At 43.0% G+C, this 25738-nt stretch overlaps 1 protein-coding gene across 3 annotated transcripts in view; it reads left to right on the top strand.

The window, feature by feature from the left end:
* The window catches only part of GALNT7 (polypeptide N-acetylgalactosaminyltransferase 7), a 134981-nt gene that overhangs the window by 83444 nt on the left and 25799 nt on the right, over positions 1 to 25738 (top strand). For all 3 annotated transcript variants that reach the window (XM_012770675.3, XM_012770674.3, XM_012770676.2), the window contains exons 3-5: positions 21934 to 22100; positions 24903 to 25033; positions 25276 to 25355. In XM_012770675.3, the coding sequence (XP_012626129.1) occupies positions 21934 to 22100; positions 24903 to 25033; positions 25276 to 25355 (378 nt within the window). The remainder of the gene's footprint in view (positions 1 to 21933; positions 22101 to 24902; positions 25034 to 25275; positions 25356 to 25738) is intronic.

Here is a 25738-nt window from a genome sequence, read left to right as displayed (position 1 = left end):
TGGTAATTTCACTGGATTCCATGGTTAGCAATGATTTAGATAATTAAGATGCTTAATCCCAAATTATATGGAGCCCTACTTTTTAATTAACTGATAAAGAAGAACTTGATTTCATATTCCAAAAGTGCAAGAACATCTGCAAAAGGGTAGATGACCTGATATTAGGAAATCCTGTCTCTACACTAATTACTTAGGACTTAGGGATGGAATAATAGCAAAAATTGCCCAGTTTTTTGTTGTTGTTGTTGTTGTTGTTGTTTTGGTCCTGGGACAGAAATAGTTTTAAACGCAGCCAGCCTCCAAATTGGAAGGAGTACTTTACTGTTGTCATAGTAATTAAAATTAAAGGAATTCATGGGAGCAAACAGGAATTCAAACCCACGAATTCGAAGTTCAGCAATTTATGAGTTGGGTGCTTTATTATAATATCAATACTTTGTAGTGATTGTGTTTTGAATTTCAGGAATTCATAACAGGGAGCACAAAAGTTGTCCGTATATCCTGTGGTACAGAGATGGTGCTAGGAGAAATATCAATACATTACATAAACACATCATAAAATAAGATCAGTAGAATTTACATGATGAAAACCTTTGTTCAGATGTCATTATGATGACTTGAATTCTAAACTGCTGGCTCATTTGTCCAGGACATCTGCAAAGCTATTTCGTGCAAGACCTTCCCCCTTAACAAATTACTAAGCATAAAAGGGCATTTTATCATAGGTAGTGTTTATATAGACAAGTTTTTTGAAGTTAAAAGTTAGTCGTAGGACCAGATTTTCAGTAGGGAAATACAGAAACTCGAGAGTCTGTTTTGATGTTTCCACCCCACCCATCCTTCTGTTTTCAAAAGAAAAATGCCTGCTATAGGATACCTGAGTAGTCAGAGGAGCTTATCGTTTCTATTCTAATGATTGTAAAACTAAGCAGACACACTGTAGAGCAAGAAGAATTCACCCAAAGCCAGAGTAACTAAGCCATGAGTAGCTGTGATACCAGACAGAGTGTTACGAGACAAAGCCAACCCTCCAAGACGGTGACTCAAGTCTTCTTTCCCCATCAGTCTCCGTTGTAAAGTACAGCGTGTGGCATGTACCCCTTTGGTGCCGGTTCTCGTGGCTTTCTCCTAACGTGGCGTGAGTTCTCCGGACACAGTAGGATCCGGCGGGGTGTTGTCTGAGTCTCAGTTTCCTTATCTGTAAAAAGGGGGAGCTGCTTTTTAAATTTATTTTAGCCACAGAATCCTTCCCCAAATGACTTCGTGGGCAGCTCCGTACTTTCATTCTTGGCCGCTGCTTGCAACCCGTGGGCTCCTCCAACCAGTTTGGAAACCGCTGGCCTAGATACCTTCCAAGGCCTCTCCCGTTTTAAAATTAATTTCTTTCTGTGTCTCTGCATTCTTCCCTGGGTGTCCCACAGCGTTCCTCCAGACAGAAAAGCTGCATAGGCCCCGCCGGCAAGCAGCTGGTGTGCAGCTGTTGTCGCTGGAGCGTGGCGGCGTGCTTTCTGTTTTGGTGTTGCCTCTTCCCGCATCCTGGAAGGGCTGAGGTGCCTGCCAGCCTCTGGGCCACAGCCAAGCGTGACGCTCTTTTTGGAAAGCAACAATAGACGCGACGTCCGTGCAGAAGCTAGTGCTGCTCTGATTTCCAGCGGAGCCGTTTGCACCGCCTGGCTGCACTTGCGCTTGGTGTCCAGCCACTTGACACGGCGCCCCACCTAGCAGAGAGCATCAGGCTGGCAGCCAGGGTGCCAGGCTCACCCTCCTCCGTGTCTCCAGAAGCAGGCAGGGGACCAGGATGGATTGGCGGGAAAACAATCAGCCAGTTTTATATTGCCAGGCTCAACCCTGCTGGCATCTCCAGGACGTGATCCTGCTGTGAGAGTGTGTCCTAATAGGAGCTTTTGTTGTGCCAGCTCCGGGTGGGAGGAAACCCACGTTGCCATGTAGACCAAGAAGGGAAACTCCTCTTTTTCACTTTCCAGAGGCAGCTCCTGTTTGGTGGATTTCTGTCCTGTTCTTTTCCCATACACCTGTACACGTTCATGATTTGGGGACCGTAATTCTCATCGCTCCCCTACGCTTCCTTGTGCTTCAGCCTCACCAGCCTGCTTGTGACATGGTCACCATGCTGCCCCGCACGTGGCTGAGCAGCAAGTGCCTGCTAGCCGTCTATAGTGGCAGTGACGGTGGGGTAAGCACTTCTCTGTCTCCCTTCGCCTTCTCTCCAGCAGTCCAGGATCGCCTTGACTTTCTTCTACACTGCAGTCCTCAGTTTTTGCCTTTTCCATCTCCTTCCTCCAAGTCTAGATCTCTGCTTTCATCTTACCCCTCAAACGGCCCAGACTAACTGCTGCTCAGAACGGATGGGAGCCTGGTGCATAAGATTGCACTTTTGGAGTCTCGTGGTTTCTTGTAAAGGGAATTAATTCCTTGGGCACTCCAAGAACCTTGCTCATGATATGTTAAATACGTTATAGACTCAGGATTTTAGAGCTGAAGGGGGCCAGAGAAGTGCCTTGGTGTGCCATGAGAGATGCTTTGTTTTATGGATAAGGAGTCGCAAGTCCAAACAGTTACGTGACCAGCCAGGACGAAGTGGCTGCCAGGAGTGAATCCAAGTTTTCTAGGACCTTTCACCGTACCAGACAAAAGATCAGGCAAGTCTGTTTATCAGAGCAGTAGTTTTAAGTGTAGTGTCTGTGGTGCATTCGTGAAACATTTTTATAGTAATAAAAATTTTTGCTCAGCAGCAAAAAGAACTATGTTACCAATCCCAAAGTGACTCTCCCTTTAAATGTGAACATATAAAATCCCAATCACGTGTAGAAGGGCCTCTGCTTAAGTCTAAGTTGGAAGGGGTCGTATGAAGAAGAGAGCGGGCATGAAGACATGAAGTCTTGTCAATTGCAGCAACATGGATGAGCCTGGAGGACGTCCTGCTAGTTGAAGTAAGCCAGGCGCAGGAAGACACGCGCCACACGTTCTCGCGCCTACGGGAGAGCTGCGCACGTGGATCTCAGGAGGTAGAGAGCAGGGAGTAGACAGCGGTGGTTCCCGGAGGCTGGGAAGGGCGTGTGGGTGAGAAGGGGATGCAGAGGCTGGTTAATGGGCGCAAACATACAGTTAGTTCTAGTATATTCTAGTGCTTGATGGCACAGTTGGGTGACTGTAGTTAACAACAATTTATTGTATATTTTCCAAATGACTAGAAGAGAAGATTTGGAATGTTCCCAGCATGAGTGATAAATGTTTGAGGTGATGAATATCCCAAATGCCCTGATTTTATCATTACATATTACATATGCATGTATGAAAATACCACATGTACAGTTACTGGGTGTCAGTTTAAGAAAGGAGCAGAAAGTCGCCTTGGCATGGCCCCAGAGCGGAGGATCAGCACTGAGGGCGTGGGCAGATTGTACCCATGTGCCGTGCCTGTCACTTAGATCGAAGCCGAGTGCCAGGGAGATGCTACGAAAGAGCTCTTTCATTGACGCGTCCGTCAGGCTCCAGGGTGGCGAGTGGCCACACTGGAGAGTGTGTTGAAGCTGTGGACGGGTGATCAGCCAGCGGGCTCTGGGGCGACGCCGGGAAACCGTGGCCTGGGCACAGACGGGGCCTTGCCCCAGAGTAGGCACAGCAGGGCGCCGGCCGCACGGGAGCAGGGGCGCCCTGGCCGCTGAGCCCCATCGCGGCAAGCCCGGGCTCCCGGAAAACGAGGGGCGCTGCGCGGACCCGAGAGCGCCGGGCGCGTGAGGACAGGTGAGGTCCACCTGGGGGATCCCACAGAGCGCTGCAGGAGTTACAGGCGAGATAGCTAGCCTTTAGTGAGCTGTGGTTTCCTCTCCTGGCAAGTGTGGACAGTAATCCTTGGCTCCTAAAGTCGCTGTGAGGGACAGACGTGGTAGGGGGCGTGGAGGCCCCGTCGCGCGGCAGGCAGCGTGGGCCCCTCGCGTGGTGCGGGGACACCTAGGCGAGCTTTCCCCTGCCAGGCGTGTGGCGTGCAGCCTCAGCGTCAGAGTGTCTTGCCCTGAGCACTGTCTTTCATCCCCGCGCCCCGCTGCAGGAGAGGAGCGGGAGGAGTCCTAAAGAAAGTGAGAAAACACAAGACTCTTTAATACCAACGTAAGATAAAGACATACTTGCTTGTAAGTGCCGGGTGATGGAATCTATAATTTGTATCAAGAGAAGTGAGGAGAAACATGTCACAGCTGTAGGGCTTAGTATTTAAATAAACACTTCATAATAATGAACACCTTTGTCATTTCTGCAAATACACGTCTGTTTCCAATTTAACCCTGTAATTCTTCTAACGCTCAGCGTCTTTGTAGCCTAGGCTGTCATTTAAACAAGAGACCACGCTGTCCTCTGAAGGGCAGGTTTATCTTGAAACAGGTTCATTTCTCTGTGGGTGGCTCTTGGTTACGACTGCTGCTAAGTGGTGCAGACCTCTCTCTCTCTCTCTCTCTTTCTGTTTGCAGCTTCCTGCAGTTTTCAGGGCACATTTTTATACAAAGAGTTCCCGAACATTTTACAGAATGTTCCTGACTCACCCTGATTTTTAATGACCCTGTTGATTAAAGTCTTATTCTCTAGCATAATAATTGTTTGCAAAGGATACACTTAATTTTAATCGAGAGGATGCGATTCAGTCTCCTTCACGCACATCTTGCAGGTAATTTTGGCAGCCAGAAGCATTTGCTCACAGAATGGAAATGCATCCGCCTGTCACGCTTCCCCTTTATGGAGGGCGGTCCAAAAGAGCGACAGACATCATAGCCGACCTCTTGTAACTGTCCTTACCGGTGAAATGTAATTTCTGTGCATCTACCTGTCGATCGATGCACAGTCATTTCTCACTCTTGGCAGCTATGTTCTGTAAAGCCACTGTGAGCACTGTGTTAGGAGCACTGGGCCACTGTTCCCAGGAAAATGACAGGGTCAGGTTCCTGCGAGCCTTCGGTCACAGCATTTTCGGCTAATCGTCTCTCTGTTTAAAGGCGCCTTGTCTGCCATTGTATTGATCGATCAACACTGAACCGGGCCAACAGCGGCACTGTCACTCCTGCCTGAATGCGGCTCATCTAACACGGATTTTCCCCGTGAGGCCCGGCACGGCCTTCGTGTGCTCAGGAATGCCAGGCGGCATTGGCACCACACCTGGGGGCTGTTTTAAACAGCAAAATCGCCAACTAAAAGCACAGAAATGGGAAAGGCGTGACACCAGGTAGGCTGCAGGAGGGACACTTGCTTTCTGCACGGGCAGGAGCCGGAAGCAGAGAGCCATCCTGTGGGGGTCCCTGTTCGTGGACCTAGAATCCACAGATCATAGGGATCCACCGTGTTGTTATATATTTGAGTATGGAGGCCAGCTTAGTCACAGAAATATTCAGTATATAGGTAAAGGGGGGAAAATGCCCACTATTTCCTTACAGAAAACTCAAATTTCAGTAATGCTGAAAATGGTAATTCTGATACAACAAATAATTTTTACCTGTTAATTCATACTGAAAATAAAATCTAATAACAGCTTTTAGAAATGTCAAGACCAAAAAGCGTAGAATATTAAGTTTTTCTGTTGGGTTTTAGCCTGGAATGCCGGTTCTTGACGCGCTCATGGCCGGAGAATGAGCAGGCACACCAAAGTAAGGCAAGCAGGAGCATGAGGTTGATGGAGGAGGGAAAGAAGATAGGACTGTAGGGCAAGAGCAATCTAGTTTTACGGGGCGAGATGCACATGCCACAGGTGACGGCTGCATGCGTTGTCGCAGCAAAGGGAGAACGAGAGAGGCAGGGCGCAAAAAAGGCAGGGGCTGGTCATGGTCTGCATCTGGTCTTAGAGTGCCCAGATTGGGACCTCCATGTGGCTCAGATGTCACCGTGGAACATGACATTGACTGGACAGTTGGCAGCTGCGTGACCTGAGCCTTCCTGCGCACATGGGTCTCCCCTGAGCCTCCCTGAGAGCCCGTTTGGGGAGCGAATCGCAGCAGCACCCACCTTGTCCCCAGGAGAGCTGGGGTCCCTCGCTGTCTGCCCGACATTTCCATTCCGGGAGCAGAAATAAACGGGCCCAGTCACTATTACACGTACCCCCATAATTCGTCTTCCTTTCCTCCTCCCCACCTCATCCTCCACTTCCCTCCGTGTGGGAATCTCGACAGCATGCACCCGGCGGCCGGCGGGGGGAACACCGGAGGTCCCCGCACGGTTTGGGACATCGGTTAGCTGCAGTGCTGGAATAGCCTCTGTTGAGTGGCAGGCCTGACCGGAATCTCAGTGGCGCCGATGGCTGCGTAAACGTGACAGTGCCGTACTGTCTTCAGTCTGTGTAATTTCCTGATAACTGGCCCTGACTTTTATTGGGAATGTTGATTCATTTTGGATTTAATCTCCTCTCGCCTCCCCAAGAGAAGTGATTTAAATTCTTTCCAAGTAGCAGTTGCACCTTTTTCTTTACTCCGGTCTTGGTCTCAAACAGCAGGAACCTATGGGCATGGCCGTGGCCATGGCGTCCAGTTGCAACGGTGCAGTTAAAGGAAGGAATGTGTTCTGAGGATGGAAAAGTTGCAGGCATGGTGCCAGGGGGTTTCACCTCCAGTGAAACCGGAGGTACCTCACCGCAACGGCACCCCACCCCACCCCACCCCAAGTGACTGTTGCAAATTTGTTTGGAAAAATCGTGTGAAGAAAGCAAGGTGATACAGGTCATTGTTTCTAGAACCTGAAAATATAAAATGCTAATAAAGTGTGCTTCGAAGTACAGCCACTGGTTTTAGCAATTCTGCAGCAGTACAGAGGAACTGTTACTGGCAGTATGTTAAGGATGTGGATAATTTCACGGGGAAATCTTTGAAATCAAGATGGGAATAATCTGGAAGAAAATATAGGGCAAACTGTTTTTTTTTTTTTTTTTTTTTACTTTAAATGTGATAATAACCCTTACAATTGCCTGTGCTCCCCAGAATTAAAGTTTACCAGCTTGACGTCAGTTTCAGAAAAGAAAACGTTAGGTATCCACAGGCTTCAATCCAGTGGCTCCTGTGAAGTCTTGAGCTATCGAAGGTTGAAAAAAGAATGTTTTCTTTGTGACAAGTGTTTTGGGGAATTAGAGTCTAGGAGAAAAACTGAGGTTCTGAGTTCCAACACCTAATGAGGAAGCTGCAGAGATAGCTTCCATTCTTCTTGAAGGCTTTAGCATAGAAGATCACCATGGAGGTCAGTGCCATGATGCTGATCTCTGGCGGTCAAATGTTGCCACAGGCAAGCTGTCGGAGCCTTCAGACAGCAGCAGAGGCTCTGAGAAGTCAGTTAAATGCATTTAAGTAAATACTGTTCTTTAGATGTCTGTGAAGTGATGTCTACTTACAGCTATTGAAAGGAATTTGAAAGTCAAACTTTTTTTACACTTGAGAAACCCGTAACTGAACCCATCTCCATTGCTTCAGAATATCTAGGATTTCTAAGGCATTCGATAGATTTCTCCATCGAAAAGTATAATTTTTCCACCACGTGAAATGCTTTATTTTTAAAATGGTGATAATTAGACATATTTACTGGTAGTATTTGGAACTTTATGCTGGAACTCAGGAAGAGCTGGCTTTCCTATTTGGGTTTATGAAACAGCAAAAGTTGGCAGCTGGCCCTTGTAAAAGATTCTTCCAACAGAGCTCATATATCTTTGTTTGTGTTTTCCTTTCCCACTTAAGCACGTTTGTCTTTGCTTCCAGCGGCTCCAGGCCCTGAGACACAGTAGTCTTCTTGGCAGCTCTGCCCCGAGTGGCTCCTGCTCCGTCAGCACTGCGGCTGTCTGTGTGGAAGGGCTGTGTAATCAGGTGGAGTAACCAGCTAGTAAGAGAACGGAAAAAACTGGCACAAATTAAGTACAGATGTACCTTATGCATAATTTGCAAATCTTTCAATTATCCTGTTATCGAATGAAAATGAGAACGGGCATAAATAGGAATGTTTTCTAAAACGTGCCTCTGCTTCTTGCACTAGCTGCATCCGGCAACGCCAGTTGCAGGGTGAATACCAGAGTTTAGTCTGACAGTAAAGCGGTGCTCTTGTTCTGGAGAAAGCCTTAATGCAATAGTTTTTATGAGAAAAGAGATACCGAGATTAGCTCTCTTGCCTAAGGGTTTGCTGCTGTTTACAAAGCTGCCAGAGTAATGTTCTGTTTGCTCATAGTTGTCTTAAGTAGCTATTTTATTTTTAAACATTTTGAAAAAGGGAAATAAATACATATGTTTAATAGAAAATTTTAAAGAGTAAAGTAAACATCACCTGTAAGCCAACCACCTAGGTAGTATTTCCTTTTTTTTTTTTTTTTTTAAAGATGAGGTCAGGGCTGGGTGTGGTGGCTCCGGCCTATAATCTGAGCACACTGGGAGGCCGAGGTGGGAGGATGGCTTGAGGCCAGGAGTTCAAGACCAGCCTGGGCAATAACGAGACCCCATCTCTACAAAAAATTTTTAAAAATTAGCCAGACTTGATGTTGTGTGCCTATAGTCCCAGCTGCTCAGGAGGCTGGGGCAGGAGCATCGCTTGAGCCCAGGAGTTTAGGTTGTAGTGAGCTATGATGATGCCACTGCACTTTTTGAAACATTTTTATGTCCTTAAATGTTTTTCCTACCCACGACACCATTTGCTAGCTGTGTAACCCCCTGCATGGAGAACCACATTTATTTCACCAGTCCTTTACTTTGGAACAGATGGGTTGTTTCCAGTTTCTTACTATTATGAACAATCCTGCGATGAACACACTTGTGGCCCAGCCTTTGTGCCCATCATTGATTATTTCAATAGGACAAATTCCTAATGGAATCACCAGATCAAAGGATTAATAACTCTTACTTGGTAGTGTTTTTTCAACTCTGGAGTTCTCCTCGACTGCCACCATGTCCCTGTTGTACACTGCCTCCACCTCGCACAGAATAGATTCCTATCGCTCTTTCCTTTATTCTTCTACCCCCTCTTTTGATGATGGTCTCCCCCCCATATATCTATTTATCTGTAGGCTATTATTAGACATCCAGGGACTCTGAGGAGGGAACAAACTGATAATATTTTAAGATGACAGTTAAGTGAAGCTCACTTGTAATGTTCACATATGTTAAGTCCTTGGGTTCCCTGCCAGATTTTAAGTGAGCTAAAATGTTTTCCAAAATTTTGGATTGAGATTTTCTGGCATCTGCCTTCTTTAGGGTGAACATTAACATACCCTTTCAGTTCTTACTTCATAATTCCATCTTTGGGCCATGAACTGTTTGATAACTAACTTCAGCTCACTCCCGGTGACTTATTCGCCTCAGAAGGATTTGATTTTCTGGAAAATTATAATGAAACAAACATGTAAGAGAGAAATAAAAACTCAATTAATGCCAGAGAAGAGGTAGACTACTTTAATGATTTTTTTTTGAAATAGCATAAATACATTTTCTTCTCTACAGTATTTGTTGAACATCTCATATGTATCAGTTGTATTATCTGCTAAATGAACTACTCGGTTTCCCAATACCTTTAACAAGATAAATTACTAAATCTAGCCAATATATTTTAGTAGCCCCAGAAATTACCTATTTTTGAATTAATAAATGCTAACTTTTACATACTATATATTGTTTTCCACATTTGTAATAAGAGTTTTATAGTTGAGCAAGTCTTCAAAAAATGATCTATGCATCTCCTCATTTTGCTACTTACATTGATTAATACGAATCAATATTTAAGACTTCCATAAGTAAATATTATACAACCTGTCTTGATAGCTCCTTCAGTCTCTAACAATTCTCTATTGGGAAATTATTTACTAACCCCAACCTAAAGTTATACAACTACTGTAAGCTTGTACCTCTTCTTCAGTCATTAACAGTGTTGAAATTTGCTTTTGGAAATGCATGTCCTCATATGGTTATTATAATTAGAGAACATTGAGAAGGCATATCATCACTCACTGAGTGATAAAACGTGAAATAGAAGATGACTCAATAAACATTTTAAGGAATGTTTTGTAAAGTGTGATTTTCAAATCTGTGTTGAACTTAAATTCCCAACTTGTTCTCTGCACAACTGTTTTTACTGACTTGCACTTTGGTACGATGCCATCGGTCTCCATAGAAGCCTTCATGAAAAACAGTCCAGCAAAACTCATTACTGTGTTGACCATAAGGAGACCCCCTATTAAAAAGAAAAAAATACCATCTGGTCTTCACACCAAGAATATTGTACTGCTTCTGAACAACTGATTTGTTAAACACAGATCTGACCAGGTTTTCTTGCTAGAAAATTCAAGCCAAACTGTGGCAACCCCCAACAAGAAGTATCTAGGGGGCGGGGGAGGGTGCCCAACCCACCATGCTGCATGAGACTCAGGTGGCGCCATTCACCGCGTTCGTTATGAATGGTGGCCCAGAGCTGTGCACACGGAGCCCTGCACCCTCTGGTATACGCTTCTAAAACCGCATTCCTGATTCCTCCTCCTTTTGTCCCCTCATTCATTCTTTATCCATCTTTCTTTCCTCCTCCTATTTTAACTGTTGTGGTATTGTTTCATTTCATGTGTAAGCTGCCCGAAGTCCTTTGTGGAATAAATTGCAGCGCCAATTATTAACGAAGTCAAAGACGCAAGCCTGCATCTCCTCATGCTGTGGTAGCGTCTTTACGTGCACGCCTGGCACCCAGCGTGGATCTCGCTCCTGTTGTTGCAGCTTGCAACGCTGGTGTTTGATAAGCTGTACTTCCGTAGCACAGAGTGTGGTATGTAAGTCATATTTGACATGAGAGTCCAATATAGCTGTAAACATATGGCTCACACTGTGAAATGTTCTTTTTTCCTTTCCCAGGGAGTTTTGAAGGAATGTACAAGAACATATGTCCATTTCTAGGACTCCCTGCCAGATTTTTTTTTTTCCTAAATTGTGGTTGGAGATTTCAAATAATTAACTGGACACATCTGTCAGAGTATGTTCTCCTTTTCAAAAAAAGGAATTTGAAAACAGCTACCCAAAAGACATAGTGCAGCATTCTTAATTTTCCTTAACATATTTAGTATCCTCAACCCTTAGAATCAAGCAGAAAGAAATCCTCTGAGCTGTGTGCAGCCATTTTGTGAGTGGCCATGCCTTCCCTGGGTATGGGGTGAGAGTAAGGAATCCATTTTCCTGTTTGTTTTTTAAATATATATATTTATATATATTTTATATATATAAATATATATATTTATGTTTAATTCTTAGTAAACCTGTGGTTTAGAGAAAGAACCTTGAAGTTAGAGTGAAAGGATTCATTTCCAAATCTCGTCTGTCACCGTGTGACTTTGAACAGGTCATATAATCCAACAATGTCAGCTTCCTCCTGTAGAAAATGAAATAATTATAATAATGCCTGCCCTGTCTACCTCACAGGGTTACTGTGAAACTCAAATGAGCTAACACACATGAAAGTGCTTTGGAGAAACAAGAGCTGTTAGAACTGCATTTCCCCAGTCTAGGGTACAATGAGATCACAGTAACTAATAGCAAAATCAACATTTATTTGGCTCAAACACTGTCTATTCTGCAAGAATTTCAGCTCCATCAGCTTCTTCACAGCTAGCTCTGGGAGTCAGCTCATGGTGTTGAGCGCACGCTTGGGCACGAACCCGCGCCTGGGTTCCCGCCCGGCGCCCGTGTTCTCTCGGCCCACCGAGGTGCTCTCTCCACTGCTGCTCACGCGGCCAGCGTGCGCTGACCCGGGCCGGAGCCCCCCGAGGCCACTGACATCCTCACCAAAGGGAACTGGAGCCACCCCCTGCAACCACTCCTAACATCTGTCACCTGTGACGTTCTCGCCTACATCTTCTCTCCCAGTGTCTCTGCAGGGAGGACACACCCTTCTCACCTGGCTGGGCTCGTTAGGGCTGTTTCGGGAAAAATTCTCAAACCATGCTTTCTCTCTCTGTTTCCATACTGCAACACTCAACACAGGAGACGTCTGTGACCAGACGTGAGGGTTTTTCCCCACACGCCAGCGGACGCCAGCTGGACTTCTCCAATTCAATTCCAACACCACCTACCTAGAGATAGCATCAGATCCCACAGGGCAAGGGCTCAATCCCCAAAACTGCCACTCCCTTCAGATACCAGCTGCAATCCGCCACCCTTCAAGTTGGGATTCCCACGACCACCTCTTTGGGTTCACTTAATTTGCTGGAACAGCCCACAGCACTTGGGGCAACACATTCACTGGTTTATTATAAAGGCTATTGCAAAGGACGCAGATGCAGAGATGTGTAGGGTGCGGTATGGGGCGGGGCGCAGAGCCTCCAGGCACGCCATGCTCCAGGAAGCTCCATGTGCTCAGCCATCCAGAAGCTCTCTGGACCCAGTCTTCTTGAGGTTTTACGGAGCTCCCTAAATCCCCATGGGGGTTTGTGGAGCTTCATGACACAGGCATGATTAACTAAAAGCATTGGATCAACTTGACCTTCGACCCCTCTCCGTCCAACCCTCTAATCATGCCTTTGTTTTTTGGGATGACCAGCCTGTCCAGAAGCTGCCAGTCAGCATTCGCATATAAAAAGATGGCACTTGGGAGGTCCCAAGGATTTTAGGAGCTGCATGCCAGGAAACAGGGATGATGACTAAATATGTATTTCACAAAGCTCAAGGACACTGAATAAGGAGAAGCATCAGGAGGTGGCAGACACCAAGGTATTCTCTAAAGCTGTACTGGAAGGTTCCTGCCTCAGAGTCTGTGCACATCATTTAAAGTTGCGGCAGAGGCTGCAGGCCGGGTGGTCCAGTGACAATGTCACGCAGGCTCTGGCTGTTTTGGAGCTGTGAATTCTAACCATACTGTGAGTTTGTTTGAGGATCCTTGGCAGCCGAGTTCTGCATGGGGAGCTGAGGGAAGAAAGGTGACATCATTCCTGACTAATGGCTGGACAGCTGAATCCCACTGATGGGAGGGAGGGAGAGGGGGAGTGTGAGCCAGGAAACCAGCTACCTCGGGGACTGTTAGAGAAAATGGAAATAAATACAAATGCAAGCTTTTCAGTGAGCCTCTGTGAGAGGAGGCCGCAGTGGTCCCGGGAGGTAATGGTGCTGCTCTTTGCCGCGTAAGCTACATAGAGCAATAGTTTTCACAACTCTTTCTGTAGCTTCCCAGCCTTAGGGTTCAGCCGCAGTGAACTTGCGAGTTTCTGGTCCTAGTCGTGCTGCTCTGCTGGACACAGCCCCTCTCCTCCAGCCCACTGATTGTCTGGACATGAAATAAATCTGTGCATCTCAGCCCTGTCTGGAAAAATGAAATCTATCCTGGAAAAAGTTTCAATGTAGCAACTTGGTTGGAACTGGGGACGTTTGTCTTGAAACCCCGTCAACCAAAGAAATGACAAGGTTCATAAATTTGGCAAGGAGAGCTTTATTTCTCATAAAGGGTTGCAGCCCGTAGGTGGCCATTCTGACAGGCTAGGAGGCAGAGCCTCCAGCCAGAAGCTAGAAACACATGCTTGGAGGGAACAGTATAGGAAACAGGAATTTATGCTGAGCAGGGTGGCCATATATACATATTTAATAAGCTTTGGGAGGAGTCATGAGTATTTATGAAAGGAGAAGCATGCACATGTACAATTGAGCTTCACTCCCCTTCGTGGGGTCCATATTCAGAAAATGGTGGCCTTAGCACGATCTGAGGGTGGAGTTTTTGACCCTCTGGTGTGAAAAGTTGAAGCAGAGGACATGAAAACCCTTTCTGTTCTTATTCCGTAGACTGATTGGACCCACTCTGTGGTTGGTGGCTTCTTATCAGTAGAGAACTCTGTTCAGTTGTAGGAAGAGTGGATCAGGAGATTGGTTTCAGTTTAGCCCTCAGGGAAGAAAGCCTGGTGGCTGTTAGGGAGGGAGGGAGTACAATGATGCGTGTCTGACCTCCCAACCCGTCATGGCTTGGAACCCAGTTTTAAGGTATTTCTGGGGCCTCCTTGGCCAAGAGTGGGTCCGTTCAGTTGGTGGAGGGCTTAGGATTTTATTTTAATTTACAGCCCTGCACACGTGGCAAACATGTGTTTTATTTAGGTGGAGCTCATTAGGAGAGGTGGACCTGGTAGGGATTCTGGACACGGTGAGCTAAAGCCACCAGGCTGGGCACACCTTCATACTTGCTCTGGTCTCCTGCCTTCCAGCTGTGGCACCAGAAGTATGCTCCAGAGAAAGGATTATAGTTAACAGCCATGCTTTCTTACGTACCTAGTTTCATACTGAAAGTTGATATATTTGAAAAACTTTCGCAAGCACAACCAACCATTAATTCTGTGTTTTGTTGATTTTGACCTTCAACCTTAAATAGTAGAGCAGAAGTTAAAAATGTATTGTTCTCTTTTTAATTAATATTTAATTCATTCATGAATAAAATGGGTGATGTTCTGTGATATAGTACAACATTGAAGAAAGAAATATTCCCTGAAAAAAATTTGAAATAAAATCAATAGATATGTATTGAGTATTCACATAATACATGAAAATGCCATTCTAAGAGCAGAACTTCTGATGTTTAGCTTTGCTGACATTTTCATCTTGCAGATGATAAGGAAAAATGAGTTTTGCTAGTCTAAACTTAATGTTGAGGGAGACTTAATGTTCAAGGGAGGTCTGATGGATGAAAACACTGGGGAAAAGTAACTAGGTCATCTTAGAGTTTCTAATAGTTAAGGAAAAGAATACAAGCAAGTATTCCTAGAATACTAAGAATCAAGGTAGAGTTTGAGAAAACGGTTACATAAAAACCAAACTAACCTCAATTTCATTGTGCCTAGTCAAAAGAAAGACTATGCAGTGCTATCAAGAAGGGAGTAGTCTACATGAGGGTTAGAATAAGGTAGCCAAAGAAAAGATGGGATCATTGTACCCCCAGCTGTCCATTGGAGGGGGCCCTGAGTTGGCCAGTATGAATTTAGTCTGTTCAGCAAACAGATGGAGGGTGTGGCGGAGGGTGCATGGAGCACCCTCCATGGGTGGCGGAGGGTGCATGGAGCTTTCAAAACCATAAGGAACCAGCCATTAAAACAGATTCTGTGCTCACCAAGCAATGTTCCTATTATAACTAGAATTTGCAGGTAGTTTCTAGCGATGACTAGGTTATATGAACATTTGTTTTATTTTTTCTCATTTCAAATAAATATTGTATATATCAATTTCTTGTTTGGTTAGCATATGTAATTCTCTTAAGGTTAAGCAATTTTGTGCATTCATAAAAATCATTTTTAGGACCTGCCAAGTAATACCAGCTAGTGCAGCCATCTCTAGCTCATCTTTTTGTACTTTCAACAATGACCATAGAGAAGGATCATCAATAATCTCAAATTTTAAAAGAAGATAGACTGATTAAAAGTTAGTGAAAAAAAGCTTCATGTTTAATTATTAATATAGGAAGGCATATACATAATGAACTAAGTTTACAGAAATCTCAAGAGTAGCATGTTAGACGTGGATTATTTGCACAGAAAAAAATCGGTTTAACTAGCTTAAGCTAAAAACGGGGGAGGAGGGGCAAGCTACTAATTGAAAGGATGTAGGAGTATCTCATAGAACCCAAGGCCAGGAAGTACACAGCCGTGGGAGACTCCAAAGCAGGAATTGAAAGTCGAAAATTAAAAAATCGAGAACCAAAGTCACATGCTCCCTCTGAGAATTCATGAGCTCTCATCTCCACTTCTCTCTTTCTCTGCTTCTCCAAGCCCAACCCTTGCCTCACAATGCTAGAGCTCAATAGAAACCAGCTGGAGTCTCAGAAAGCTCAACGTTCAGAGAGAAGTACTACTCTGGTTGGCCCAGCTCAGACAAGTCTTCACTTCCAGTCCATTCTGTTGGCCCAGGGATGACCTCACATGGTCTCTTCTACTCAGGAACTGCTGTTTAAGGGGTTAGGAGAAGGGGACCTCCGCAGGGTTGAGTGATGGCGCAGCTTTCAGAAAAGCAGGAGATGTTCCAGATATACATCTCAAGTGGTATCTGCAGATGTAACAAAAAAATTGTTTTAAAATTCAGTTTGGAGTGATATAATGAAAAAGCAAAGGGTAGGCAGATTATTAAGGCATCTTAAATGATTTTAATATATGAAAAAAACAGACATGCACAATACCTTTTTATTGCCTTCTTAGGTATCTGCAGAAGTGGTTTTCATACTGAAAGTTTTATAACATCTTAAGAGGGCATTAGATTTGCTGAGGACTTTTTAAAGCCTCTTACAGCACCAGATATTAAGGAATGTGCCAGATGAGTTTGAGAGGAAGTACTGTCAGTAATACACAGGTATTAGGGAGAAAAAGAGAGATTTTTAGGAAACCGGAGGTGGGAAAATATTGGCTTTTATTTTCCAAAGGGAAGAGAAAAAATTTGGTTCTGGAATCTTGACATTGATGCATAGTAAGATCCCAAGGGAGATCATTTAGGCATACGTAAAAAGTAGTCATTAGGCCGGGCGTGGTGGCTCACACCTGTAATCTCAGCACTTTGGGAGGCTGGAAGTTCAGAGCAAGACTGGACAACATAGAGATACTCCCCCACCTCTACAAAAAAAAGAAAAAAAACTTAAAAAATTGGCCAGGCACAGTGGTGCGTGCCTGTAGTCCTAGCTATTGGGGAAGCTGAGGCAGGATGATCACTTGAGCCCAGGAGTTCGAGATTACAGTGAACTTGATTGTGCCACTGCACCCCAGCCTGGGCAATAGAATGAGACCCTGGCTCTAAAAAAAGAGAAAATAAAAAAGTAGCTGTCATGGTGGAAGAAAAAAGTAGCTAGGTGCCTGCATGGGTGTATGAAAATGAGTCAGACCAAACTCATAATTGTATCTAAAAGAAGACGTGAGCTTACCCTAGTAACCAGGAGACTCTGATACCTAATGCATCTTAATTTAGTAGGGTATTTAAGTAGTAGGAATCTTAAGATTCCTATGGACAAGAGAAAAAGATGTAGTTTGAAAGGCAGTGCAATTAGGTGAGGTTGATGAATGGAGTGATATCAGCCTCTCAGGGATAACACCTAGCTTTAAAACACACTGACCTCATACTTGTCCATCTGAATAGTAGATAAAGTGAAATCATAATAATCCAATTTTTCAAAATAGAAAACTGGGAGGGATAATTATATACAACAAATGACAGAAATCATCAAAGAGAGAACCCACTGAAGCACGTACCTAAACCAACAATGTAAAATACAATTAAGTGCAAATATGGTATTCTATACCAAGTTCAACTGCAAAAATACAAAATGGAAAACACTGGGCTTACCAGTAGCTTGGGGAGAAAAATCCTAGGGATTTGTGAGCTAGCAGTATAATATGGTGAAAAAATACAGTGCCAACAGAATTTTGGATTATGTTTATAAAGGAATTACATCCTTACCAAGTGCTATAGGTATTCCCCCCTTATATCAGCTAGTCCACATCTGAATTATTATAGAAGTCTTTCCTGGGAAATACAAAAATGGAGCATTTCCAGAGAGTGATGACGAGGAAGTTTAATCTATAAATTTCTTTTGATGCTTAGATCTACTCTGCTTGTGTAATGTACTGTGAGGAGTAAAACCTGCCATACCCTGTTCTCAAGGGGCTTACTTTGTATCGTTCCAATCAAAGTGCACAGAAACTGAACACTTAGGTAAAACCCACTCCCCCTCTGCTGTTGAGTTTGAGCAATTGGGTTTAACAGGTGATAATTCTTCTTTTATTGAAAATGTGATTTTCAATAAAATTTTTGATTTCTGAATGCTAAGTTAAACTTTGTATTCTACAAATAGTAACTTACTCAGTCATTGGGTGTCAACGCTTTCATGTAAACTGCAAATATTTTTCCACTTCCTTTTATCATGGGAATGAGCAAAAGAGATTTTAGATGAAGGTAGGAAAGGTTCTCAATTTATTTAAAAATAAAAGTGGACAGTTAAAAAATCAGTTTCCCAAATTGAGGATTTGTTTCCTATGCCTAAAGAATCTTCACTATTATATTTAGGTGGTTTGCAGAATTAAGGGAAGAGAATCCAAAATGACTTTTTTTATTGAGACTCTTGAGTGAATGATCTAGAAGTAAGGTACAACCCTTTAAATGGGGTGAGATGAATGACACGTGTACAAGTGCACACACACACACATTACTGTAGATTAAAGATAGCATATATGGATCGCACATAGCCTGAAAATGTTAACTTTTTCATGTCTGCTGAATTAGTTATTATTTATTGATAAAGTCTAAATACTACAAGGCTTTATATTAAACTACAGATGTTAAAGATATAGCCACTACAGAGAAAATGCAAGTAAATTATTCCTAGGCATTTCATTTTGGGTTTTAAAATCTACTTTTTTAAGTTCTTGAGAAGTCACCGTGAAAATTCTTAATTGTCATCTTTTCTTCTGATACCAAGCAGCTGGCCCACATAGCTTCCACGAAAATACTATTGCAAAATTACTCTGACTCTATAGCTTTAACCAGTGCAAGCCTATAATCTGAATATGAATATCTGCCATCAGAGCAGTTCTGCAATGAAGCTGAACCACTGCTGTCCTCGACGTTAGAGGATTTAAAAGCTCTCTTGGAAAATGAGATGCCGGAGAGTAGAAATTAGTGTAAAAATGTGTAACAGGACCCATCAATCTAAATGTGGCATTCTTGTTTCAGCTGGCCTCCCTTCTTATTAGAACTTATTACAAATCCTACACCAGTCAAGTGAGAGGGAAATGGAATGGGAGCTTCGCCTCAGTGCCAGGGGAGCGTGTTTCATTACTGGGCCTTAATGGCAAGGCCGCGGGTTATCAAAGGCACTGCGTCTGTGTGCTCCACCCAGTGGCTTCACCTCACCCTGGCAAGCCAGAAAAACTGCCAAAGGGCCGAGAACCTTCCCGGGCCCCTGCATGCAGGCCGTGGTGGCAGATGAAAGCTTGTGGTTACAGGGGACCCGCTCGTGCCGGCCTGAACCTCTCATCTGGGCTGCGTCCTGGAGGGGGTCCTGGAGGGGTCGTGCTGGGGTTACCCGCTTCCCTCCGTCTGTGCTGCCGCCTCCTGGCTCCCAGCAAGGTGTGCCCAGGTGTCTGCTGCTGAGGGAGCCCCGCTGCAGGGACCTGCGGGCGGTTCTCCTGCTGCCCTTGGTTGGGACTGTGGCCCTTCCAGGCCAGCCCTGCTTTCTGGGGACTCAGCTCTGCTTGGGCCCTCACTGGTCCCGCGGACCCGCCGAACCCCGCTAGTGCGCGGGGCCAGGCCCCGCCTAAGCTTCCACCTCAGAGAGTCACCTCACGGCGCCGCGTCACCTCAGTCCTCCCCGCGGCAACCCCGTGAGGCAGGCCGCGCTCTCACTCTTAGCTGCCTTCCGCGGTCCCCACCTGAAGGACGTGGACACTTCCGGCTCCGTCGTGGGAAAAGGAGGTGTCTCGGCTCTCCTGCCTAGGTATGCTCAGCGACGCTTCTGTCCCTCGCCGCAGCCACCTCGTACCGTACCGGGCGGTCTCGTCCCGAAGCCCAGTTGTGCAGGCCTGGCACAGACTCCCTCCTGCACCTGCGCGTGTTCCGTCCCACCCGGCACCTGCTCCCTGCAGGTCCTACCCCCGTCCCTGCTAAGAGCTTTCCCTTCCTTCCCTTGTCTGTGGAAGAGGACCGTGCCCGCCCTCATAGAACGCGGGGCCGTGTGCTCGCGCCTGTTCTTACACGCTTTAAATAGTTTCACCTCAAAAGAGGAAGATTAGGGTGGAGACTACCCTAATACATCAAGAGGCATTTCCAAAATATAATCCCCAAAGCAATTCAGTAAATAATCACGGAGCAGCCACTGTGTGCCGGATGCTGGGAAGCACGGGCGAGCGACAGAGCTGAGGCTCCTGTTCTGAGTGAGCTCACAGCCGCGAGCACGTTGTGGGGAAGCTTCCTGTGCAAGGGCGTTGAGGGGGACCCTTGTAACACTATTTGTAGAAACAACTGAAGTGCCTATCAATGGGGAAATGATTGAATAGATTACGCAACAGCCGTGTCACACAGGAGGTAAAAAGAATTAGATAAGTCTGCACATACTCATCCAAATATATGTTGTATATAAATACAAACGTATGTCCGCATGAGTATTAAAAAATCTAAACAAATACACAGCCGTTAAGAATAATTTCCTCTAGGAGGTGGGATTTCACGCCTACCAGGGGATACTCCTTTTCCACAGGAAAGGAAAGTAGAAGTTCTTCTAATAGGGAAAGTGGAAAATCTAGAGGGATGATAGAATGTTTGACAAAAGCTGTTGGGGACAGGTAGAGAGGTAACTCTGACCTTTATTTTATAAACTTCTCTATTATTTGGATTTTATACAAGCTGTGTATTATTACTTTTGTAATTCTATAGACCATGAGTATGAGAAAAGTAATAAAAAAATACACCAAGAGTTGTCACTGGCACACAATCTAGTTTTACATTTTTTGAATTATTATTTCTAAACTGCACAGGTGAGAAGAGATGGAAAACACCCCTGTTCCAGCTCTCTCCACCCCATCCTCTGTAAGAATGCAGTGCCTTCAGGGGGTCTCCACCTGGCGGTCCCTGGGACAGTGAAGTGTCCCTCATGGGCCTGGTCTTTTGTCTTCAGCCTGCCTTCTTCTTCTCTGTTTCAGCCCCTCTATGTTGTCAACTCCTCTTCGTCTGCCATTCAAAGTTCCTACCTTGCCTATTTCCCCAAGTTGCATCTCCTGTCTTAGAAATCAGCAAATCCCAAATCTCCTTCATGTTTTAAATATTTTCACCTATTCTGGTGTTTGTTGTAAATCAAAATTGCTGTCTTTCCCACCCAGTTCTGCTACTGTAAGTGCAGTGGTTAGAATACAATGAAGGAAAGTGTTGCCTGAGTCTCTATCTGGGTCACAATGTGTGTTTTGGGATTATTATCCCTACTTATCTAAAATTAGACACACCTTGCTCTGCCTGTGTTGGTTTCTCTCCAGAAACACTTATCACATCTTCCTCTAATATCTGTATTTCTCCACTCTTGTATATTTAAACTTACTATTCTGAGAGCGCTTTTGACCCCTCCCAACTTTGGGTAACACTTTAGGGCCCTCTTTCAGCATCTTCTGTGAAACTTACTGGGCCCTCCCTGGCTTCTTGAGTCTTTATCAGGCCCTGTTTTTGGTTTCTTCTGGTTAAGAAGAGGCTTCTCTTAGGCAGGAGGATCACTTGAACCCTGGAGTTTGAGATTGCAGTGAGCTGTGATGACACCACTGCACTCTAGCCCTGGAGACAGCTAGATCCTGTCTCAAAAAAGAAAAAAAAAAACAAAAAACAAAAAAAAAAACCCAAGAATCTTCTGGCAACTTTTTTCCTGCTACAGTTGTTTCAAATAGTTTTGTGTAAAATAGCTGAAGATCTGTCTTTAGCCAATCTAATAGCTCTAAGCAATATTAGAACTTTGTTTATTCGTCCAACAGTAAATATTTGAATGGTTGCTGTATGCCTTCAGTTAACCTGTTTTTTTTTCTGAATATTTTAGCCATATAGAACAGGATAGCTTTCAAACACAGTAATACAGTGGTTTATTTACAGCAAATGAAATAAATCTCTTCCACCAATAGCTCACGTTTCAAAAAGAAAAATAAACTTGAGATCTAAGTCATAAAAAAACACAACCCAACCTGATAGCTGTAAATACTATCTTAAGTGTCCTTGGCATAAAGTCACAAATTAGTTCTTTTTATCAGCACACTGAGTGTTGGTTATGAAGTAGCTTTATGTAGGAGCAACTTTATCTCATAGTAGCTTCCCTCTTCTATCTTGTGTTTCTGTTAAAATATTAAGGGATGTATTTTATTCATTTACCTTAATTAAGTCAGTAATATTTCATTTAATCAGAAAATATAGCTATGGCAAGGTTGGAGCCAAGCATTATAGATTGCCTGTAAATAAACATGCTGAAATTTTCTTTTTGCAGATGCAAGTATTGGCATTATGATGAAAACCTGCTCACTTCGAGTGTTGTCATTGTGTTCCATAATGAAGGCTGGTCAACCCTCATGAGAACAGTCCACAGTGTGATTAAAAGGACTCCAAGGAAATATTTAGCAGAAATTGTGTTAATCGATGACTTCAGTAATAAAGGTAATGCCTACAGAAGTAACATTTTGTCTATAAAATGAGTTAATTATGAGTAACTACATAAATGTTATAAAAATGTAACTACAAAAATGAAATTTCAAAATAGATTTTTAAAACTTAACATCCATTGATAACATCTGTTAGCAACAAATTGACACCATGCCAAGCACCATATTCGTATATGAATTATTTCATTTAATACAATAATTCTTGCAGTAAAAAATTGTTGTCTCCATTTTACACATGAGGGTTGGAAACGTTAAGTAACTGGCCAAGTCACAGAGGTAGTAATTAGTATCTAAATCCATAGGCTCCTAAGACTGTGTTTTTAACCACTATCTTAGACTTTACCAATTCTTTGGGGCTTGGATTTTGCAAAAGTTTAGTCATAGAGGTCATTCATTGAAAGACAAAAAATGCAATTGCATGTATATTGCAGTTTACAATATACAAAACGTATATTGAACTGCCACACGAAGCTCCATCTGTAGTTTTCTATCTGAAATCCATATGCCCATTTCATAGCCTATCTTTTACATTTGAATGATGATGCAAATATTGAATCTGACCAGAACTGAGGACTATTTTTATTTGTAATAGAAAGCATCTTCTAAACCTTATTTTGTTCTATATTAGTTTGAGGTTTTTGAATAAAAGGAATTATGGCTTTTATTCTTTATTAGGAGCCAGTTATGAGAGCATTTAGGAAGGCATCAGTTAGTCTTGGTTCAACTTGGCAAGAGAGTGATTGAGCAGTGATTTTTCCAGATACATGAGTTTTTAAAGTTATTATAACTTTAAAGTTTTTCTTTAAATACATAATTAGTAGTTGATCTTCTTAATGATATAAATATGAAAAGATAGATGATGCTGTAGCTCAGATACTAAGTCAGCATGTCAAATAAAAATGTAATTATGCTACCGAAACCCAAATCTGGATACCTTTACTTATCACAAAACTGAATTGAAGCTTTTGAAAATTGACCAGAGAGCTCAGACTATTTAATAACAACAGGTTGTTCGCATTTTGACAAGTAATTTTTGCATAGAATATTTGTGTACAAGTAATGATACCATTAAATATAAGGTTACAAGTGAAGAGAGAACATGGGAAGCATGAAAATATCTTTTTATAATGCTTTATAAAAAAAGCTTCCACCCACATTGTGTTGGCCACAGCAAGTCAGGTGGCCCTGCCTGACATCGGTGGATTAGGGAAAGACTGTCTTCACCCAAGGAAGGGCAGTGAGTGTTTTGGACCCTAGTACAGTCTACTACTACAGTGCAACATCCCAGAGGAGCCAGTAGTTATTGGATTCACTGTTTCCCCTTTTGGGCCATAATAATCAAGAATCTAGATTTGAAGAACAGGCCATCAACTCATTTCTGTCTATAAAAATTTATTTAAGATTCATTTAGATTGCATATCCAGAAAAGGTCCTAAGGGAATTCAGAAAGGCTTTAAAAAAAAATAATTTAAGACTGTATTAGGCTTAAAAAAGAAAAAGAAAAAGATGATAAAGACTTTTAAAAAAAACAAAAACTTGAAGGGAAAATTACCCAGGTTTTCTGGGGAAAAAACATGACTAAGCACAAGAATTTTATTTTAATACTTATTAAAACTGGGTGCCAAAATAAAAAGAGGGAAATTTTTTTTCTCAATTCCAAATACCCATGTGTGGGTGTCTTGCTAATAATAAATTCCCTAAAATGAGTAAAATACTAAGTGTACAATCTGATTTGCCCATTTAACCACTAGCTCATCTCTAAATATAGCAATTTTTTGTGATCATGTATTCACGGACCAAATTTTTAAAACAATTTTTATGTCTGCAAGAAGCTTCTTTAAAGGATCCAAGAGCTTGTTCTGGCCGTGGTGAGACAATGGACTCAGAGTGATAACCAACAAAAGCTGGTCTGTTACAGTGGGAAGCCAAAATGGGAACGTTGCCAAATGTGTGTGGTTTCTATAACACAAAATTTCCTCTATTAAATTAGAAGCATATATAAATACGTGTGTGTATGTAATTACAACCTAATATAATTACGTACACTTGTTGATGCTTAAAATACAGAGAAAATGGGATTTTTATTTTTTTATTTGTATAAATTTAAGGGGTACAGGTATGATTTTGTACATAGGCGTTGTGGAGTGGTGAAGTCTGTGCATTCAGCGCATCCTTTGCCCAGATAACGTACTTTGTACACGTTAAGTAATTTCTCATCGCCCCTCCCACCCTCCTTTTGTGGTCATTTGCCAGCGTGGTGGGAACCCCATCCGTCACTCCAGGACGGCAGCTTTCAGCCCTGACACATGTGGCTGGAGAAAGACGGCCCAGACACTAGTGTTAGTGACCTATAGCCCGTGCGGACTCCAGCGAGGTGGCGTAATAGCACCAGCAGGCCATGCGCCCGCAGAAATCCAGAGCCAGTGCTTTTGCCAATAGCAAACAAAATGCTGAGTCTGAAAGCTTTTAGGTTTGGTGTTAACATCCAAACTTAAAAAAATATATTTTTTAATATATCTTAACTGTCAATTGCCATGATCGTTATTTAATATTTAGAGGTATGTTTGACAGTTCTCAGGCTAACCAGTTCTCTGTAGGTATATTAAGCTCAAAACTTAAACAATATACTTCACCTTCCTTCTTCATAGATTAAACATTCAATCTGGTCCATGTAAAATTACTGACTACCCACTGTGTACCTATTTCCTATCCTTGTTGGTTGAGAAAAATGATAATTAATTGGTTTATATACATAAGTCTAACGTATAATACTGATTGAATCATTTTTCATTCATAGAACACTTAAAAGAGAAACTGGATGAATATATTAAGCTGTGGAATGGCCTCGTAAAGGTATTTCGAAATGAGAGAAGAGAAGGTTTGATTCAAGCACGAAGCATTGGTGCTCAGAAGGCTAAACTTGGACAGGTAGGAAGCATTTGATCTCTGCAATGTCAACATTTTGGATTTGGTAACTAAATCATACATTTTAATCACCCTGTAGTTTTTTTTTTTTTTAATTTAAAATGAGAATGCTGGCTTAAACAGATAACTTGTATGTCAAATTGACTATAATGCTAATTTTTATTAGCATCTAATTTTAAATTGTGTGTGATATATGCTGTACCATATATGAGGAGCATTCTTTCACCCTGCCTCTTTTTTTTAAGGTTTTGATATACCTTGATGCCCACTGTGAGGTGGCAGTTAACTGGTATGCACCACTTGTAGCTCCCATTTCTAAGGACAGGTAACATCACCTTGCTTTTTTTTTTTTTCTTTCCTGGTTGAAAAGTAAACCTTGTCCTAGAAGGGCAAATACGCTCATTCTTTGATTCAGTTCTATTAGTGCATCAAGTGTTATGTTAAAGGTGTTATTCCTCAGTTAGTTGTTTCCCTGGGTGGAGCTAGAATGATTATACCATGAGCTGATGTAAATGTAGGCAGTCTCGCATTTGAGAGAAAACAAGGGCTTCTCACAGGAGAATCGTCTTGTGGTTGGGTGATTAAGACTTCCTCTATCTCCAAGAAACTTCTCTAAGAGCTGTTTTAGTTGCTCTATCTAAACTGGGGTAAGACTTGAGGAAAAATGCTTTAAAATTACACCTGCCAATTTTTATGACCTTTTAAATT

Source organism: Microcebus murinus, chromosome 15, assembly GCF_040939455.1.
Source record: "Microcebus murinus isolate Inina chromosome 15, M.murinus_Inina_mat1.0, whole genome shotgun sequence".
Taxonomy (NCBI): Eukaryota; Metazoa; Chordata; class Mammalia; order Primates; family Cheirogaleidae; genus Microcebus; species Microcebus murinus.
The sequence above is the reverse complement of the archived record's forward strand: the minus strand, read 5'-3'. Positions and strand labels throughout refer to the sequence as shown.